General features: G+C 38.0%; 1 protein-coding gene across 1 annotated transcript in view; it reads right to left on the bottom strand.

Annotated features, from left to right (window-relative positions):
* Positions 1–12422, bottom strand: part of LOC309406152 (uncharacterized protein) — a gene marked incomplete at its 5' end in the record, with an annotated part of 34291 nt that extends 21869 nt beyond the window's left edge. Inside the window, 12 exons of the mRNA XM_082001191.1 lie at positions 1889–1957; positions 2627–2695; positions 3580–3633; positions 4284–4328; positions 4945–4989; positions 5279–5305; positions 6106–6150; positions 6452–6505; positions 7683–7742; positions 9210–9230; positions 10925–11493; positions 12266–12422. Of these exons, the coding sequence (XP_081857317.1) occupies positions 1889–1957; positions 2627–2695; positions 3580–3633; positions 4284–4328; positions 4945–4989; positions 5279–5305; positions 6106–6150; positions 6452–6505; positions 7683–7742; positions 9210–9230; positions 10925–11493; positions 12266–12422 (1215 nt within the window). The remainder of the gene's footprint in view (positions 1–1888; positions 1958–2626; positions 2696–3579; positions 3634–4283; positions 4329–4944; positions 4990–5278; positions 5306–6105; positions 6151–6451; positions 6506–7682; positions 7743–9209; positions 9231–10924; positions 11494–12265) is intronic.
* Between the last annotated feature and the right edge of the window lie 2179 nt (positions 12423–14601).

Raw genomic sequence — 14601 nt, 5'->3', positions numbered from 1 at the left:
AAATGGCCTATAATATATATTAATCACTCAAATCAACAGCAGCATGTTCCATGTCATTGTTGGTTTTAAGCACGTCTTTAAATGTTGGTGTAGTTACAACCTGTTAAAAATAATACGGTAATCTGATATTCACAGTGAATAAATGATGAGTGTTCTGGCCTGCAGCAATAACAAGGCAGACAGTTTTACTTTTCTGGTTACTTATGAATCACAGGTTATGTAGCTGAAATTCCTATTCCTTACGCTTTTGAAATCTTCGCTCCCTAAACTTTAGTTTGGTTTACAAATTGTTACTAATCCTTATTAATGTGTCAGTATGATCATGAGAGACAGGGAGAACCAGATTAAAGACCATGCAGAGTAGTACTGAAGAAGATCTAGCTGTAGTGAGGTTTGAATGTAACTGGTAAAGAGAATAATAGCATGCCCTTCTCTTTTTGAAAGCAGATCTGATAGGGGCACAAGGGGCAAGTAAACCAACTAAAACCTTTCATTAAATGCAAGTCCAAAACCTGTGCATATGGAGCCTGCTTCATAGTGTTTTCCTGCATCTGTTTTTTTTTTCCCTCTGATTCATTCCTTGAGATTACACACACATCACAGAATGCTGGTAGATTTGGCTCTGCATAGCCTAAATACACTTCTGCCTCTTCTGTATAGAGCTTTAGAATTATGCCTAGTTCTTAGATAATTACAGTGCATTCAGCCATAAAAAGAAAACTCTTTTGAAGCAAATACGCTTTAAAGTAAATTAAAGAAACACCTTTAGTATATTTTTAAAAATCAGAATCTCTTGTTATACTAGTACAGCTGTTGTGGCTAACAAAGATGTGCATCACAGGCATCTCTTCCCCATAAAGTGGCTCTTTTCTCTATGCTGTTATTGAAGAGACCCACGTTGACTGAGACTGTCACCACTGGTCTTATTAGTAAATGCTCTTTTCTTTGGACTCATCAACAAGAACTTACTCCTCTCCAGTAGTGTATTTTCAAGCAGGTTTGAGATCAGACAGTTCAGTTAGTTACCAAACCATCTTTCTGTTTTTCATAGGAGCATCTCTTTTGAAATGGTTATTACAAATCTTCCCTTGTCAATGGGGAAAAACTACTTGTGACAAAACTGGACAAAATTTCCCTCATGATTGCATTAGGGATCTTTCATCCAGGTGATGAGAAATTAATTTGAATCTGCTGTATTGTAAATAGCTCAGTAAAAGTTGCTGTCTGACACTTTGAAACAAAATGACCATAAAATTGGTGTACTGATTTTCTGAATTACCACAAAAAGGTTGAGTTTACAACTACCGGGAGGAGGAAGGGAAGGAAAAGAAGGAAAAGACTGCAGAGCCAAACCTTCTATAAATTATGAAATTTTTTTTTTTTTTTTAATTTCTCTCTCTATTAATCTCCAGTAAAGGTATTACTGGTCAAATTGTTATCTGGGACCACTTATGCAATCTGAATGTCTTTATGGAGGTTGTTTAGGTATGACTCTTTCTAATGTTACAGTGGTTGAAATGGAGTCTCTCCCTCAAAGCCATGCTGATGTTAATGTTGTAATGATACTGAAAAGCAGTCAACTTCAAAGTTACCACATGTGGATTTGAATCTATCAGCAGACAGATTAATTTAAATATTTATGTGGTTGTTATTTTTTCATAGCTGTTTTGGAGACTAAGATAATTAGAGAAGTTAAGGAATTGGAAACATTTCCAGTTTATTGAGGGAAATGAAAGTCAGACAACATAGTATGTATGAGAGTAAGAACTAGTGGAAGAAGAAAAGAAATGGTATCATATAACACACATATATCTCTCTTAGCAGGGAAGCACTGAGAATTTTTCCTTTCTGTCCTGCTTCCCTGTCACCAAATTAAAAATGGACATACCAGAAGTCCTGGCTCACCAACTCCAGGTGGGCCAACAGGGCCTGGTCTTCCTGTCGAACCGGTGTCACCCTTCAAACAAAGATATATTTTGAAAATGCCTGATTTAGGTATTTGTATGGGTGCAGCATATAACAACTCATCACACATTCTGTGCTTGAAATACTTGATGTAGGAAAATACAGGAATGGCAGAGAAAATCTGAGTGTCCTTACAGCATGCAAGGCCCAACAGACATCGAACTGGTGCAATTTCACAGCATTAGGGGACAGCCTCAATTCTGCATTTGAGGGAAGACAATGTTGAATCTAAACGGTTAATTATTCACATCATATTCCTAGTACATTGTGTATCAGTTTTTGTCCTTTTCCAAGAAGTCAGTGTTTCTATGGTAGTGTTTCTGTATTCTTTATGCCAGTCATCCAAACCAACAAGCCTGTTTTTCACAGGATAATTTTTGTTTAAGACTATGTATGCATTTTTACTCATCCCTACACTGCTTGGATTGACTTGTGTCAAGCGTAAGAACTACTGTAAAAAAGTTGTTTGAAGTACATACTTAAAATTTGCTTTTTTTTTTCCTTAAGCAGTTTTGATCAACATACAAAATACCTTTTCAGTACCATAAAAACAGCATTTGGGGGCTTGAAGTTTCTCATGTACCAGCAAGTATATTATCTCAGCTGTCTTGGTCTTCACTCTTATCCCACAGTACATGTAATATAGAAGAGATGCTTGTACCTTTGGGCCTGGCAGTCCTATTCCAGTCTCTCCAGGCAAGCCGGGTGGCCCAGGGAGACCTCTTTCACCCTTTTCAAAGAATAAAAAAAGAAACAATTCTGCTTATAGATTGGCATCTAGGGAAATCAGTTTAACTCAGTTTGTCGAAAAAGAACAAATTTTGAAGTTCTTTTTTCGTATATCCTGAATTTCAACCCATTGGAATTGTCTTACACAGTACTTCATCTGTTCACGCTTTCAGTGCTTCAAAATTCCCTTTATTATATTTCCTATACGAAGTGATACCTGATTAAAAAAAAGGCAAATGTTTTGTCTCGTGGAATATGAGAGTTTTGACACTCAACTGCTCTATGCCTCACTGCTGGCCAGGAGGTGCTCTAAATATGGTGCAAAGGAGCTGCTTCTTGCAGTGAAGCACTGGGTGATTTCTGTGGCCCACCTTCAAAGGCCCCATTGCAAGACTGTCTTGAATTGCACTAATTCTCCTGATGTTCAGATATCTTTTGCTGCGCATCAGTAAACAGCGGGACTACTAATTTTGAGCTACAGAATTCTTCTTGGCAATATTCAGTTTCAAGAGAAGAGTTTGTTTGAGATTCCAAACAGAATTCCTGCTTGGCACTTAGGGAAAAAAACAGTTTTAAATTGAAAACTGAAGAAATGCAACACTACATTGCTGCTAAGTAATATTCTGTGATATTACTGCCATATTTTAACTATTTATGAGAAAAGACTGGAGTGTGATTTGGGCCTGAATCCAATACAAAGACCAAATGAATACCTTTCTTAGGAACCATTTAGAATACAAAAAGTATATGATTTGCTACAAATGTCACATTAAACTGCATCGCCTACAAGAAGGGTATGGGGTGTAAGGATAGAAGCACTATTGTTCTGAGGCTGTATTAACATCTTTTAACATTAAAAAAGAGAAGAAATAATGCAGTTCTTGCCTTTGATCCTTGCAAGCCTTCAGGCCCTTGATCTCCAGATTGTCCTTGTGGACCCTATTAAAACAAGAGTAGTTTTAATGAGATTTTTCAAGCTTTCAGATCATGGCAGTTTGAAAAACAATCTCTAATTTGCTGTAGTCTGCATGAAAATATGAGTTACAAACATTTCAGAACGGAAGCTTTGCTTTTTGATGGATGTATAGATTCAGCTACTCAACTCAGTTGGAACTGGGTCTGGTAATCAGGGGAGAGAATTTGGCTCTCCCTTTATTTGAATATAATTAAAGGTAACCTATAGTCAGGATTTACTGAAACATCTATGATGGGCTAAGCTTTTTGGCCTTCAGTCCAAGAGTATTGGGAGGAAAAGAGACTAAAGTGTTTCCATGTACTTCTGTGAGATAATGAAATAGTTAGGACACTGAATGGGTCATTAATGATTTTGGTTTTTTATGTAACTGTATTTTCTGTGGTCTTTGAGACTGAATGAATTATAAGGATGATTTATTTGTTTAGAATGCTCCTCCAAATTCTTGTTAATTTTGCTGTTTAAGAAGATAGATTTTGGTTGCCTTGAACTCAGTGACTCAAAGATTCTGTGATGGTTGTGGTATGATATTATTTCAGAGCTTTGAATCCCAGGGAACCAGGTATTGTTTTTATAGCTTCTTTCTTTTCTTTTTTTTTTTTTTTTTTTTTTTTACCTGTAGCCCTCTTGTTCCTCTGGGGCCTACTGGACCTTCAGGACCCTGAAAGGCAAGTGAAAAAAAGGATGCCTGTATGTGTATTTATATTTGGTCAAACCCACTTTTAGGTAACTCTTTACTAATGTATCTTGTTTAGATATCTTTACATTAACATTTAAAAAAATCAAGAGAAGTTAAGCAGCTAGCAAGTATTAAATAAATATTTTTAAATGGACTGTGGGAATCAAAATACAGAGTAAGAATGAACAGACTTAATTATCAAGGACCAGTAATAGAGGATTAAACTCTGTTTCATTTAAAATATTCACAGCAATTATACACTAAATCTTGAAGATCAGTGTTAGAAACCTTGATTTCATTTTCACCTCTCATTCGGTTTATTTACTACTTCAAACATTCTGCCTTCGTTATTGTTATAAACAGGCTTAGGCTTGGGCCTTAAGAGGAATCACATGAAAATATAGAAGGAGCTGAGAAAGTTACTGAAACGGTATCCTTGTTCACTTCATTTTTTTTAAATTGTCAGTCGTTAATTTCCCTCAGCCTTAGAATTAATGTTTGCCCTAAATCTATGACCATGGTTGTTATTCAGGGAATTGTAGTTCTTTGGTATTTCAACTGTGTTTCCTGAAAGCATAACAACTTTGCGACTACTCACTCTGTCTCCTTTTGTCCCTGGGATTCCACATTCACCTCTTTCACCCTGGAAAGGAACAGGAATAAATATTTATGAGGTATATTGAGCATATCATCCCCATTCTTTGGGTGCTTTAGTTGAAAACCTAAATGTTATTATTTTCATGACATACTATAGCAATTGTGCTGTAAGTTCACTGAGGAAGGGACACAGGTTCTATTAGAGCTTGTGCAGCAGCTGGTAAGATGATGTTATTATTCAGTATAGTATTCATAAGAAATATGGCACTATGCATAATAAATAATAATTCATCAAATACATACATGTAAGCAGAAGCTTTGACTAAAACTATTACCTTCTCTCCTTTGTATCCAGATCTCCCCTGGAAAAATTAAAAAGCAAAGCAGGTTGTGAGGATATATAACCCAAATGTAAGTATGTGCATATTGGTGCTATTAACATTCTACTCTCTCTAGAAAAACAGCATTTCTAATTATAATGAACAATTAGGTAGAAAAGGTGATCTCTGATAAACATGGCGATATGACTCTAAATGCTACACCTACTGGTCATGATACATGTTGTTGTATGTGTGAACAAATCTTACGAAAGTGTCATTTTAGACTGGGATTTTAATGATGTAAAAGCAGATCAACTAGAGTTCATATTTCCATCTTAAGTGAGAAACATGTTAAAATAAGAAAACAAGAAAAAAAGTCACTAGTTAAAAAGGATGTACCGAATCAGTAAGAAAATACAAAGTAGAGTCATTAATATGTGAATGAATTCAGAGTGAAGCACTAACAGGCTGGTCCTACAGTTATTTCTTATATGTATTTCATTCAACTTTTTCATTGCTATTACACACAGGATCCTTTATTTGCCAAATGAAAAATTTAAACTTAAATCTTAGATTATCATGTCAGAGCTTTTCACACTTTTTAGGAGGGACTATGTATTATTAGAGAGTATTTTCTAGATCACTCTTATAAGAAGGAATTATTCCCTTTCTTTAAGCAATGATAATGTTTTCAGTTCCTCTAGTGTTAATGAATCATTAGCTGGTAAACCAGAACTGAAATTTGCTATTATAATTTAAAAAAAAGAAAAAAGAAATGTGGTGCTTTGCCTTGAAGTGGCACTGCTCACTGGAGAAGAAGGGGAAGTACACCTTTTTTTTACCTCTATTCCATCTCGTCCTGGGATTCCATTAAGACCTGGCTCCCCCTATAAATAGTCCAACATCAAGATCAGTGAAATCAGGAAAAAACAGTATTGTCCTGATTAACTGGGTACATATCTCTATGTAATACAGGAAGCATACCAGCTCCCTCTTTTACACTCTGATGATTTTGTATGTTAGATATAAGATACTAATTTGTAAAGAATCTTAGTCTTTACGACAGCAGAAGGGGGTAGAAGAAGTTTAAGAAATTCACATGTGGAAAATATATGGGCACTATTAGGGTAGTCTTTCCATATTAATGAAGTACCAAATCTTTCTCCTAAATCTGAAAAATCACATCACCTTTGCTCCTTTCAGGCCTGGAGCTCCATCATCCCCAGTGCGACCCTTTTTGCCCTGAAAACAAGAAAATAAAATGTTATAATATATGTTAGTCAAATAATTTTATTTTACAATATATACACTGGGAGCTTTTTTATATTTAGGATATTTGCTTCCTATAGATTTATTTTTAAACACCTCTGCATTTACCATAACCTTGAAATTGACTTTCTGGGAGCAGCAGGACCAACTCAATAGGCAGCTATTTTTCTCTTTTTCTCTTTGTTGTAAACAAAAATTGTTCAGGTCTCCTCTGAAGAAAAGAGGTGATGGGATTTTTTTGTAGCTACCCATCTTGCCAAGTGGGTATTTTGTTTTCTTTTGAACTCTTTGAGGTGCACGCTTTTAAGAGTTACTTGCACTCTCCAAGTAAAGGCATTGAATAATAACCCAAACAAACCCACTGTTTGCACAGGACAGGTTGCATTTTTAATTAAAGTGTGCCGTACTGTGCAGGATAAGACCAGTGCGTATTGCTGTTTATGTATGTATATAGGATGTTCAGGTCAAAAGGATGAGGATGGGCAGATGTCTAGGGTTCTGTTTTAAACTCTGACACTGTCCCTCCACCTTGAGCAAGGACTGTAAGTTACTGTGGTGCTTTAGTTTAATGTTAGGGATACAACATCATTTGAAACATCAGCCCTGCAGTTTAGATCACCAAACCTTGTATGAAGCAATCCCCTAGATTTGCTTAAGAGTTCTAGTTGTGAGACAATTCTGAAAGAAGTCTATTTTACCCTCTTTAAAAATCTCTTGTCTCAGTTGTTCCTCATGCTTCAGCCTCCTGCGCTCTCTTGCTTTCAGAGAGCTTTTCAGATATTAATGTTTGATTTGGGGCTACTTAGATCCATCTGGTCTGGTTGTCTGATTGTAACAGGTGAATTATTGTTCCACACAGGAAAGTGGCTCCTTCCTGCTTTTTAAACTGCTGTGGCTAAAGGGAGAGCGTCACCACACCACACTGTTCTTTTTTCGGAGGAAGTGTCTCATGGCATTCTCAGATGTCTCTGTGCATTTCCTACTGGTGTGACATTTCCATGCAATGTAACTCTGGAGGACTGTGTATCACACCTCAAACTTTTGTTGTCTCAGGATTTGGGTTCAAATAATTTCCTAAAAATATCCCAACAATGAAATAAATCTTGATTTCTACTGTTTATCAGTTATTTGAGAAATGACAACTACTTACAGCAGGGCCGGGAAGGCCTCTTTCCCCCTTCTCACAGTTACATGTGGCAGCCTGGGGACACTTTGAATGAAAATAGTTCAAATCAGCACATTTTAATAGAAAAAATAGAAAACACATGAATATTGTTTTTAAGTTACTCTATGGCTAGTCTGAGGGCACTAGTAATGACCAGAAGTCAGTTATATTTACATGTTTTACAGAAATCTCTTAAATGTCAGTTTACCACTCATCAGGAATGTTGCCTCCTATACTCCATCCAAAAATCCGTATCATTCTTACTCCTAAAATCTCAATCTTCTTGATAATAGCTTTATCTCCAAACCAATACAGCGTTATTGGTATGCTGTGTCTGTGATCGTAGATTTGTTCTGATTACTAGTCACTGTAGAGATAGCCAAGACTGGGGGATGAAAACATCTTACATCCTTTTGCCACTTAATTCCACTGTATGTAGGACAGCTCATAGTTTAGCTCTAGCTTGATCTATAAACAAAAGATGTTACGGATGTCTATTTTTATCTAGTTAATGCAATTCATTATAAAAGTTTCTAATCTTTCTTTTTCTGTCATCTGTACCATCATGTACCCCCGTCAGAGATCTTTATGGTATGTACTTATGTGATTTTTAGGAGCTTTTTTAAACTTACATAATTACATTACACAATGCAGAATTAATAGAGATAGTAGGGTTATTTTTGGAGGAGGAATAAGGAATGTTGTTTATTTTTGGTTTTATTATTTATTAAACCTCCACTGAGGTTGGAGATGTCTAGAAGTGAAGGGTTTAAACATAATTCTTACCTGAATATCCCATTTAGTAACAATATGTTTTCCAAGGGTAACATTGAATGTCTTTCTACTTCAAGATTTATTTTGACAGAGAAAAATGAACATGCCAGTGGAAATGAGTGAAAAACAAAATGCTTCAAGTTTTGCAAACACTCATAATACTTAGCAGTTTCCTTGTGCTGCTCATCAGAACAGTCTTTGCCTGAGATGACTGTACCTTAAGTAGGACTAACATCTTTAAAAGGAAAGCTGACTTTATTCCCCTCAAAATGACAGCCAGACCTACCAATGCCTGTAGTCAGGGTGACGCATTGTGGACAAACTGGAAAAGTGCAATGGTGGAGCTTTGTTAAAGTTCCTTTGCTTTTTTAAACTTTATTACATAGGAAGAGCATTAAGGGCTAGAACTGCACCACATTCAGCTCTGTGTCAAGTTTTCTTATCCACCGAGTCTGTTGAATCACGTGCTGAGACGTTTCAGAAAATTCTTGCTAACCTGAATACTCACACATTGCTCTTTCTCAACTTTGAAAATAAGGAGGTAAAGTAGATGACATTAAGATAGCAAATTAAAGCTCTGTCCGGCAAATACAAAAGCATGTTTTACTTGAAGGCAATCCCATTAGACTCAATAATTAACCAACTTCCTGAGCTATCAGTTTTCTTGAATTATGTTTCCATATAATTGTAAATATATATAGTAAGCAGTAGTTCTGTACCAGAAAAAAAAATACTTACCTCTTCCTCAGACAGATCTTTCTGTAAAGACAGATATTCGAAACAACATTAGAAACTTAAAGTCATAATCCAGCTCTACAGGAGGGACACTGAAAGATGTTAAAATAAATTGTTTCAGCAGCTAGCTAACTATGTAATTAATATATTAACGAACATTAATTAAACTTTAATTTCTGAGAAACATTCTAGCAATCTCTCCATTCTAAAAAATAGTTTATATAATTTCAATTGCTATCATAGATTGTTGACTGCACAAATCACTGACTCTCCTTGTCCAGCCATAATTTTCTAACATTACAATGGTAAACAGGCCTAAACCAACATAGTTAACTAGATAGATGGGAACAATGCACCTGGAAACTACATTGTTCTCAAGTGCTGAATAGCAGCACCCCTCTATTTGGAGTGAATGATACATACTCTATACTTGAGAAAATCAGAAGCTCTTCTGTGCATACTGTTAGGCACACACAAAATGAGAACAGTAAGAACACTTCAGAAAAGATTTGGCTTTGGCAATGATCACATGAAGATCTCATCATCGAATTAGCTCTGTTATTTTTTAGAAGATGTCTACAGCTGGAACACCCACATAAAATGCATTTCTCTCACTTTTCACAACTGATGTAATCTCTTGAGAGGACACGGATGTGTTGATGAGCAGCAATGCAATAGACATCTCAAAAATTCACATGTATGCACATATAATTATGATAAAGCCATTATTTAAACCAGATAGCAGCTATGTTCTCAAAAGAAGGCACCAGAGGATGGCTGCCTGTTTGGAACAGGTGAAATAAAGTAGGTTTAGGCACTTGAGAGGTGGTTGCTGTGATACAGAGAGCAATGGTAATACCAGAGAAGATGGGAAGGGTGATATGCAGGGAAACCAATACAAAGTGGCAGGCTGTCAAAGTGAAGGACAGACAGACAGGAAGACCAGCTTGTGTACATGCTCTAGGTCTGTATGAGCTCCCTTAGGTGTCAGTTTCACTGCAGAAGTCTCCTGGTTGTTATTCATATTTCTATTTTATATCTCTGTGCATGCTCAAATCAGGACTTCATCCACAGCTTGTGTCACCAGATTTGTAGGCTAGAGGATGGCTCTATTCTCCATACTTGGCAGGCAACGTTTTTTATAAATTAAGTTCATATGCAGAAAAGAGGCACCTAAGCAAAAGTTCAAGCTCAATTTACACATTTCCTCTTGATTATGTGGTTGGTTTTCCACGGAAATTTAAAGATGTCTATGGCCAAGTTCAGATTTTATCTAAATTGACAGATGTCCATTAAGGTCTGTAAATTTATTTTCACTTCTGCAAGAGCTGCATCTCTTTTGGTACAAAGGGCAATGTCACATTCCTACAGAAGAAAGTATTAGGATGTAAAAAATTGGGGTTTTTTTTTAAGAAAGGAGGAAATTTTTTAAAATACCTTTCTTAGGAGGAAAAACAGAGATAAAAATAACTTCACAACAGGTCCCTTTAAGTCTAATGCAGTTTCCATCTCCAGATCTTTTGGCTGGAAAGATCTGAATTGTGGGGAGAGAAAAGAAACCTGTACTTGGGCACAGTGGTCTTATTAATAAAAGTGGGCCGCTTAAACATATAAAAAGTAAAGGTTTCTTCAATAGCATAAGCGTTTCAAAATACTGGAAATAAGACCATTTTTTACATATGTTCCTATAAATATTTCAAATCCTTTCTCACACATACCATTTCTTTGAGAACTTTCTCCACAGTTTCTTTCTCCTGGAGGTTGAAAACAAACCTGGATGCTGGGACGCTGGCCAGGAGCCGGAGCTTGGCAGCATTGCTAACCTCCTCAGCCACTCTGGTCATTCCCATTGTGAAAAATACAATTCCCTGGTGTTTAGCATCAGCTGTAGCTGCAAAAATATCTGGGTTTCTTGGATGGTCCACTCCATCGGTGAAGAGTATGGCTACTTTCACGCTACCCGGAGTCCCTTCAGTCATGTAGAGTTGTGTGAGGTTAGTTATAGCATAAGTTGTGTAGGTGCCATGACCTATGTAGGTGATGGGAGCAATGTGGGACTTGAATGCTTCAGGACCTTTCCAGTCATGGAAAGTTTGCTCCATGAAAACAGTGCTGCTGTACTGAAGTAAGGCCATCCTCCAGCTAAGGGTATGTCCAGAACTAAGCTGCAGACTTTTCATTCTGTCTACTGTTTCCAGTACAAATTTTTTCTGCTGTTCATGATTATAGTCCTTAGCACTTTCAGAGCTGTCCAGTAAAAAAGCAATTTCCAGAATGCAGTCTTCATCTAGAATAAATAGGTAGGTAGGTGAGTGGAGTGATTTCATACAAAATCTCATTCTACCCTTACCATTACATGTATTTCAGGCTTCAAAAGTGGGAGTGCAATTATAGAAATTTTTGAAAACATCTGTGGTCACAAGTGTGAGACCCTCATCAAGATAGAGCATAAAGAGGCTGAGGAATTTGCTCCAGAACAGATGGCCCAAGGAATACGAAACTGAAGGTGAGGGAATGTCATGTATTATGAAATGACAAATGTTGTAATGGTTTTATACATTCATTCTGTCCTCTTGCCTGGTATTTCACTGAATATCCTACCAGGATGAGTACTGAGGAGGTGGAATTCATCTACAATAAAATGAGTCTTACTGAAGAAGACACGACAGTGTGATTTGACAGAGCTAGATTTTGTCCCTGGTACTGACACTCACATCTAGTAACACAAAAGTTTCCAAAAGCAGGATCTGCAGAGTATTAATTTTCTGAACTACGATGATATTACTTCTATAAAAATACAGTTGTATGGGCTATTATTCTTGTAGTGACAGTAGCAGACTATCAGCCATACCATAAAAAAGACTAGAAGTAATCTCATTTTCTGAAATACACAAAAGGGGAGGGAAAAGACGTGAGTAAAAAGATAAAAGTGCAAAGATAAGGCAAGTGAAAATGTAGGATGAGGCAATATCTTAGAGGGCAAGTTAGCCATATAGTTCACAATCTGGATAAATGACTCGGGGAAAAAACCACACCTGTTTTAAAATAACAACATTCACCTTGATCACTTGGGCTGGGATATCTTTCTACAGTATTTGACAGAATGTGTTTAGGTTTTGGTCTTCTCAATCCATATCTTTTTTCTTCCCCTAGATTTTCTGCTAAAAACTCATGGTGTTCAAGTATCCACAAAAGCCACCAGAATCTGAAGAACATAATTTGTTTGGTTTCTGTTTCCTAAACAACACAAATAATAATACAGCAGTAAAGCAGTGTGAGGACAATAAAACATTATTCAATTTTGCTTCCACAGGTTGCTTAGCAGGCTGTATTTTAAAATATAGTCCCTAAAAATGAGCTGGTTTCCCCCCACCCCAAGATTTTGTCCAAAATACATAATAAATAATAAACAGACACATACTGGAGTGATTTTCAAATATAGTGCATATAGTTCTAGTACATGACAAACTGGAGACAGACATTTTACAAACATACTTCAGTTCTCTCTTACTGCCTGGTAGTGTTTGTAACAACCAGCACTTCTCAGAAACCTTAACCTTGGCTGTACCCATGTGGATGCAGTGTGAATCCCAAGTGTAATTCACAGGTGTGTTTTTTTTAAATCTGCTTTTTCCAGAGCTGGCATGGAGAGAAGGAGGTACAGAGGCAGACCTGAGGTTTTCCCTGTTCCCTTTACTTAAGAACTGAGGGTCATGCATACTTTTCCTTGCTGTCACAGCCCCCCCGTCCTCTGCAGTCCTACAGAGGAACAGCCATGGACTGAGGGTGCTGTCCAGGCATGAATATACCTGCTGTGAAACCCTGGGGACACTTGGGCCCAGAGTGCTGACCCCAAGCTGGACAGCTACTTATTGACAGGACTTTTTCCTTCTGCAGGGACTGGAGCTGTTTGTCCTGGGCTCACAAGCGCACCTGGAGCTCACAGGCTGCTCAAAGACTGACAAGTCAGTCCTGCCCCGCTTGGGTTTCATTGTCATGTCCCTGCAAGCTCTCCCCAGGTAGGCACAATGCATAGCAAAAGGGCAGCTCAATGGCAAGTATGAACCTGCCAGGACTGAGCATCTCACAGAAGTCCCTAACACAGCCATGTCTGCAGGGTTTCTCAGCTTCTGCTAGTTTAGGGCAGGATTTCTGGTGCCCACAGACACAGAGAGGACAGGGGGTCCTTACCTTGACGCTCCTAAGCAAAAGTCTCTGCAGAGATGCAGAATGCTTCCATGGGCTTGCTGTCAGCTATGTTGTCCTCCTTGTGCTGGATGCTCTGTGAGGAAAGGAGGGAGAAGTTGGTCTGCAAACTCCTGTAAGAATTGGTGTCATATGTCAGGAGGGGCCGGCAGACAGAGGCAAGGAGAAAGGGGAAGAACAGCGATCCTGGCTCCCCCTTCTTGGCATCCACCCACTCCTCTCCTCCTCCCCAAGCTGTGTACATGCGTCCTAGGTTTAGTCTCCCATAGCCATTTCAACTCATAAATCCTCATCCATACTTGCACATGTATGGAAGAGGACTGTTCTCACCCCAACACACTTCCCTACACACCAGCCCAGTTGTGTTCAACTCTCTTCTCCTGTCACTACCACATACCTTTCACACCCATACTTCTGCACATCTGTCATGCTTTAGCAAGGCAGCTTTTGGTACTGGGCATCATACTTTCAACATCATGATAGCAGTCCATGTCTGTAGGATCCCTTTCAGACCTAAATGAATCTCCTCATAATGAGGGATTCCTGTTACTGCTGCAGTAGAAAGATATTTACTGTCCCATGGACTGGGCCAACTGAAATTTCAGTTGCTGGCGAGATTGTCCAGCATGAGGAGGTCAAAAAGGACCAGTCTGAAAGCCGTACAGTTTCTCCAGGCTTGTCTGTCACATCTATGCTTTCAAAGACTGTAATAGAGAACAAGGACCGACACACAGTATGATGCCCTCAAAACCTAAGCTAGGTGGCTGTGGATCCTGAAGGCTATCTCTTTTAGCAGTGATTGCAGCTTGTCACCTAATTCTTCAAATATCCTCAGAAAGCTTTTGTATTACAAATGATCATATTAAACAAGTACCTCTTTTACACAGAAATATATATCTTTTTTTCTGTGGACCCATCATTTTCCACCTACATGCACACAAAGAGGACCCAATGCTAGCTGCCATCCTCCTTTTAACCTTAAAACTCCACCAGGTCAGCCCACTTATGACAGTCACAGCCAAGGAGGGTGAGGGGACTGTGGAGAAAGGATACAGCTTTGGCTCCAAATTAAATAGGCAGGAGGGACTGGTAGGACAATGCAGCTGGATGCTGAAGTCATTTGCTATGGTTCTAACACTGTTTTATAGTTTCCATTTTTACCAGTAATTAGTGCTAAACTGGTGAACTA

The sequence above is a fragment of the Phaethon aethereus genome, assembly GCF_964289735.1.
Source record: "Phaethon aethereus genome assembly, chromosome: 6".
NCBI lineage: Eukaryota > Metazoa > Chordata > Aves > Phaethontiformes > Phaethontidae > Phaethon > Phaethon aethereus.
The sequence above is the reverse complement of the archived record's forward strand: the minus strand, read 5'-3'. Positions and strand labels throughout refer to the sequence as shown.